The following is a 6540-nucleotide window of genomic DNA, read 5'->3' on the forward strand; positions in this document are numbered from 1 at the left end:
GCTCTGGATGTTGGACCCTACAGCCCACTGTCCTTGTGTCCCCACGTCTCACATTTCCCTCGTTGCTGCCTTGCAGGACCAGTACCAGCTGTGCTACAGAGCCGCACTGGAGTACCTTGGCAGCTTTGACCACTATGCAACGTAACAGTGCTTTCCTCCAGTCGCGGTGGGGATGTCTAGGAGTGGAGACGGGTCCCTCTGAGCCAGAGCCACCCATTCCTCAGTCCTTCTGTACAGGTGGAGGTCCTGCCCAGGCAGCAGACCTCCACGCCAACCAGTTTTGACCACGGCATTTAGGAACTTAGCCCCAGCGCCAAATGAGGGAATCCGACTCCAAAAGCATTTCCAGTCTGGCTGAATTTCTGCTCATGTGCATCTCTCACCCTCTCTCATGCCGACTGCATTTCACAGCGAGGCTTTAGGTGGGTGGAATGGGATCTTTTTTTTAAACATGTAAAATAGTTACTAGTGGTTTTTATAATCTCCTCTCTCTTTATTTTTTATTTTTTGCAAGTCTTAATGTTTTGCCCAAGCAGAACTGGACCCGCCAAACCTTTGGGAGTTGGGTTTTGTTTTTTAATTTCCTTTTGCTTTTACATTTTTTACTGCCCTGTGTTTATTTCAGCCCAGTCACTGCTGGTTCTGCCCATTTTAGTGCAGCTTCCTTGGTAATTCGCAGCAGCTGGCTTGTGGTTCCTGCCCGTCTCCATTCCCCATAGGCTGCTTTTTAATCCTCTGTAGAATATGAAATTTCATGGAACTGGACCTAAGCTACCAATTATTTTTTTAGTCTTCTCCCCCCCCCACACTATTTCCTTAGTAGGTTTGGGTTTGGGAGGGCATGTGGGGTCGCTGGAGAAGCATCCCTTTGTCAGCTGGAAACCGTTCAGTCCTATTACAATGCGTGTTCAACCAATCCAGTGACTGTGTGTATTGGCAGATCCTGATATGACGTGAGTTGTCGTCGCCTTGTTTGTGAGAGACCCGAAATCCCGGGCTCCAGGCATTGGAACCTCTTTGTGTGTGTCTTGCTGGGAAGTGGGCAGGAGTAGCGAGGGGATCCCACAGTTCTCCAGGGAGGGGATGGGAAGAGCAAGACACGGCCCTTTGTGTTAATCCCACGGTTCTGTGCGTGCAAGCGCCATCCTGTCACCTCTCACCAGTGGAGTGCATCAGAGCATTGACAAAGGCAAGGAGCACAAGCCCGGCCGACCCAGAGCAGAGCTGGACCAGCTCTCTTTGGAAGCAGGGTACTGCAGGGAAGGGGAGGGGAGTACACATGGCTTCGGAGGTTGGGTGTATCTATAATTTCTGCTATCCTGCAAATGTTAAGAGTCACTAGAATATTGTACTTTCCGCTACTTCAGGATGTTCTAATGAACCAATGTGGCAAGACTACTGGACTTAATTTAATGGTACTATATATTAATACTCCTTATTATATCACACTTGCACTAAAGATGGGGAGTGAGCAGCCCTCTTTTGAGTGCATTGAGTTATGAATAAAGGTGGTGGAAGGGTATCTAATTGTATTATCACATGTATTCCGAATGTTAAGAATCCAAGCTACGTTGAAATCAGCAATCCAGGGTTGGTAATGTTGGAGGACACATTCATTTTTACCTTGTGGATGCATAGTGCTGTAGGGGTCACTGTTGTATACAGTCTGTTTTCTATTTGTTAATAAAAAAAATCTACAGCATCATTGCATAATTCTTGATGTTAATAAATTTGAATAATTGGGTTTCATACAAGCTGGCTTTCCTGTCTGTTTCTTCAGCAATAAGCAGAGGCCATAGAGTCCTTTGGCAAGGGGCACACTCCTCAGCCTGTGGCAGGTAAGTCCTTTCCCACGGGTATATCCCAGCCACGAATGCCCTGCACTTTCTACAGGGACCATGTGCCTGCAGGGAGCTTGGAAACCTTCCGTGACAATTCCCTTTGTGCATGTGTGTGCTCACCTCCTGCCCACCTGCAGCTGTACAGGAGTGCACTGACATGGTGCAGGCCTGGCTGGACTTGCAGGAAAGAGAGGGGTCAGCGGTGATAGCTCTGGTGGAGATATCGGTAGTTTCCAACCTCCTGGGACACTGCAGTAATGTTGTTCTGTAGCACTGAGCACAGTCACGTATTCAAAGTTAGTGCTCAGCAGTAAAGCCATCACCTGGCCCCTGACTGCAGAGCAGCACCCAAGTTTGTTCAGGTGTGAAACCCCAGCCCAGGGTGGCAGGCCTGCCTGCTGTGTGTGGACAGCCCAGCCCCAGCCCTGCCCACGTGTGAACTGCAAAGCCCAAAGTGTCGGCTCCTAGAGAAAGCAGCACATGCACACAGCACAGATGTGCGAGGGAAAAGCCAGTGCAAAGGGCAGAACCATGTGGGTCAAGGGCCTATGGCCTTTCCATCCTTCCTAAGGGAGCCAAATGTGCCATGGCCAGCATGTCCACGATGGGTGAGAGTGCTGGCAGACTGATGAGCTTTTCCTTAGCATCGCTATGGGCACCTTAGTGATTCCTCAGTGACTGCTGGAGCTCAGTCACACACAGCATTCCCTGCCAGGCCAGACCAGTTCCTGGGTAGGTGCCAGATGCAGAAATGTTTTCTCCTTAACTGGCTCATTCCTACCACACTGCTTCACTACACAGTGGCCTGAGGGGCTATTGGGCAGCCTCACTGAGGATGCGGATGCAAGAGCACACGTGTGCAGGTGTGTGTGGGCATGTGCTGTCATCGCTGTCGGGGCCCAGGATGGCAGAGTGGCAGAGCCAAGTGAGCACCTGCTCACACATGGGTGTGTCTGAGGAGGAAGGGCACCACGCTCACCATCGGCAGCCAGCCAGCTGGGAGGTGGGCAGCGAGCCACCTGCCTGTGCTGCAGCAACAGAGCTTGGGCTGTGCTGCCAAACTACAGGTGGTGACAATGCTGCTGCCACTCACTGAGCACTCACCAGGCACTGCCACATGCACAGCACAAAGCTTTAATCCACGTACAGCCTTGAATGCAGAGATTCTTTCTCAGCAAAAGTTGCCAGAACACTCAGATATGCACGCATGCATGTACCTTCCTTCTCCTTGTCCAGGAACACTTGGTGCTTCCTTCCCCACCTGTGGGCTTGTCTGTGGACTGAGTAGAAGCAGGAAGAGGCACAGAAAGGGTGAAAAACCTCAGCATGGAATGCACAAAGAATAACATGACTGAGCCCAGCCCTCTATGACAAGGCTACTGCTGGTAGCCATGCGGCCAAAGCCTCATGCTGATCTCACAGGCCAGGAAAGGCTCAGTGCACAAAGTGTGAGGACATGCCACCTTGGCAAGGGGACAGGACCCCAGAGGTCAGAGAGCAGCCAAAGCAGCTGCTGTGACAGCTTGTCTCCAGCCCCTTTTCTCCACTCCCTTGGCCTGCTTGCATAAAGCCAGCACTGCTCCAAAGGGAATGGACTCATATCGTTTTAAAACCACTTATTCTTTCAACATTTATTTCCCTTTATTTCTGTGTATCTCACAAAATAAAAAGAGAACAAAAAAATCTATGGTGCACAGTGAATAAACAGCAATCCCAGCCTGATCTCCCCTCTGAGCCAGCTCCACAGCTTGTGCCACGCTCCAGGCAGAGCCACCCTGCTTCCTCCCAGGGCTTGGTACTGACATACCTGGGCTGCACCGCTCAGCTTTGCCTGGCTAGAAAGGATTTCCTACAGCTGGCGCTTTTTATTTTGCCCCATTTTCTTTGGTATCAGCTTGAGACTTTTCCCTCCCTCTGGTATCAATGCCATGCTGTGCTTCCAAGGGAATGGTCCGGAGATGGTTCTATAAGACACTTCAGCCTCTTCTGTTTGGAGTCTCAGATAGACCAACCACATTTTCACTGAGCAATGGAGCTGGGTGTTACTGCTGTCTTTTTTTTTTCTCCCTGGTGAAGATTTTCCATCCCTTAGTTGTACCAGGTAGCCCTAGTGCAGCCTCAGATAAGTAGCTTTGTAAAGGGCACAGTTTGGCAGGTGGGACAGCAGCTAAATGGCAGCTAGTCAAAGGTGAATTCCTGGGCACTGAGGTGCTCTTCTGCTCTTCTGCTCTTTCTATTTTCATGTTTTTATTCATTCCACTGATACTTGTAGCAAGAGCTGTGCAGGCACTGCCCAAGCAAGCTTGGCTTGCCTCCTGGTGATGTTAACTCATAGGATCATAGAGTGGTTTGGGTTAGAAGAGACCTTTAAAGATACCTACTCCAAGTAACACTCTGACCAAGCACTATCCCTTTGGGATTCCATTGCTTTTAATTTTGCTTTTCAAAGGCAAAATAGTTGTTAAATAAGGGGAAAAAAAATAGCTGTAACACTGAAAAAATCTGAGCAGACTCTGCACAGTAGCTTGGCAACTCCTTCCCCCACAGTCCTTGAATTTCTTGTCCTCAGCAAGAGGACAAGCTTACCATTTTCAATTGTAACACTTCCTAGTTAAGAGTGACTTCTTTTTTTTCTCTTTTTTCCTTTTTTGCCTGTTTGACCTGGTTCGTTTCTGAGAGCAGGAATAATTCTGATCCTTCCAATTAAAAGCTCGTTGTTGCCCTTTTGCCCGTTATAATAAGCAATCTCAGTCCCCAGTAACAATTACAGGTTATCGAGCTTCCATGCCTACACATTTCTGCTCATAGGAACATTCTGCCACTTGTCATCTTGAAAAGGCTGACTTGTGTCTCCTGTGGGCAGCAGGTTGAGGGAGGTGATTCTGCCCCTCTGCTGTTGTAAGACCCCACCTGGAGCACTGTGTCCAGCTCTGGGGTCCCAAACATATGAATAACATGGACCTGTTGGAGCAGGTTCAGAGGTTACAAAGATGCTCAGAGGGCTGCAGCACCTCTCCTGTCAAGACAGGCTGAGAGAGTTGGGGTTGTTCAGCCTGGAGTAGTGAAGGCTCCAGGGAGACCTTACACAACTTCCAGTGCCTAAAGGGGTTGTAAGAGAATTGGAGCAGGACTTTTCACAAGGGCCTGTTGTGATAGGACAAGGGGGAACGACTTTGAACTCAAAGAGGGCAGAATTGGATTAGATTAGATGTAAGGAAGAAACTCTTCCCTACAAGGGCAGTGAGGCACTGGAACAGGTTGCCCAGAGAACTTATGGATGCTTCAGCCCTGGAAATGTTCCAGGCCAGGTTGGATGGGACTTTGAGCAACCTGGTCTAGTGGAAGATGTCCCTGTCCATGGCAGGGAAGTGGAACAGGGTGATCTTCACGATCTCTTCCAACCCAAACCATTCTGTGATTCTACGATATTACAAAGTTGGTCTTTCTTGACTAACGGATGGCAAGTGCAGCTGCCAACCCATCAGAAAGGCCAGAAATGCAGTTTGTCTCAAAATTGTTACCTGACAGTTGTCTGACTTTCTATAGGAGGCTGTGTGTTGTGCCTGCTGCTGTTGTAACCCACTTTGGGGTTTTGGTGTGTATATACCCGGCAATTCAAAATTGGAGCATGTCAGAGAAGCAGCAGACCAGGGAAAACCTGTGTTGGAGTGGTGTTTTGTCAGAACTTTCAGGGCTGCTTCCTGCCTATAGCATGACACCAAAGGAAACAAGTATTAGGAAAAACACAGTGAAATAAAGGTTTTATTTAGGCATGAGGGACTGAGTGCGGTCTCTGAGGATGGCTGGGACCTTTTTCAGGTGGGTTTTGCTTACTTTCAAGGTTGCTCATTGGCACTTCAAGATTTAAAATGCATTTAGCACTGCGCAGTGTGAAAATCGCAGCCAGTCCCAGCCAAGGAGAGGTCAGTGTCCCTACACAGGGTCTGTTAAGCACTCGGCCTTGTACACACTCAAAGGCATTTGCTGCTAAAGCTGTACTGTCAGGTCCCAGTCCTTGACACAAACGGTGGCGGATTATTGGCAATATCCGCTGGCTACAGCGGCACTTTTCCACGTTTCTAGATGACCGGACTGTGCTGGCCAAGTGCCCTGGCGTGGGCCGGGCCTGGTACTGGTCCAGCCCCAGTCTGCGTTCGCTGCCAAACGTTTGCGAAGTATCAAATTCTACTCTGGCTTTGTTTACACACGGAAACTGTAGGAGTATAATTAGAGGGGTTCGTGTGCTCGGTTGGGCAGATGCCTGTTGTGTGTCACCGCTCCGCGCCCGAAACTCACCCGCTCACTGCAGCACCCACGTACCCTGGGTTAGTGTCCACCTCGCGCTGAGCGCCCGCTGGACCGAGATCAGCTGCACCCAGCGAGACTCCCCGGGGCCTGGAGGCGGGGAGCGGGCGAGATACAGGAGGGATGCGGGAAGGATCCGGGTGGGATGCGGGCGGCATGGGGACCGTGCCCCCGCCGCGACTGCGCGGGCTGAGGGTGCCCCGGCGCGGCCCCTGCTCGAACGCCCCCTAGCGACTTCCTGGTCCCGCCCGCCCGCCTGCCTAGCAACCGCCCCGCGCCCGGCCTCCTGATTCGCTGGCCCGCCCCTGCCGGCCATCGAATTCCTATTGGCTGTGAAGCGGGAAGCGGGCAGCGATTGGCTGCGGCGGCGGAGGGAAGGGGCGGGGCGGCAGGG

The 6540-nt window shown here is 50.8% G+C and overlaps 1 protein-coding gene across 7 annotated transcripts in view; it reads left to right on the plus strand.

Annotated features, from left to right (window-relative positions):
• Window positions 1–1754, plus strand: part of PTPRF (protein tyrosine phosphatase receptor type F) — a 380389-nt gene extending 378635 nt beyond the window's left edge. For all 7 annotated transcript variants that reach the window (XM_069023152.1, XM_069023156.1, XM_069023157.1 and 4 more), the window contains one exon: window positions 77–1754. In XM_069023152.1, coding sequence (XP_068879253.1) covers window positions 77–145 — 69 coding nt within the window. In that variant the 3' untranslated portion in view covers window positions 146–1754. The remainder of the gene's footprint in view (window positions 1–76) is intronic.
• Window positions 1755–6540: the final 4786 nt, after the last annotated feature.

This window comes from Aphelocoma coerulescens, chromosome 8 (assembly GCF_041296385.1).
Source record: "Aphelocoma coerulescens isolate FSJ_1873_10779 chromosome 8, UR_Acoe_1.0, whole genome shotgun sequence".
In the NCBI taxonomy this organism is placed as follows: domain Eukaryota; kingdom Metazoa; phylum Chordata; class Aves; order Passeriformes; family Corvidae; genus Aphelocoma; species Aphelocoma coerulescens.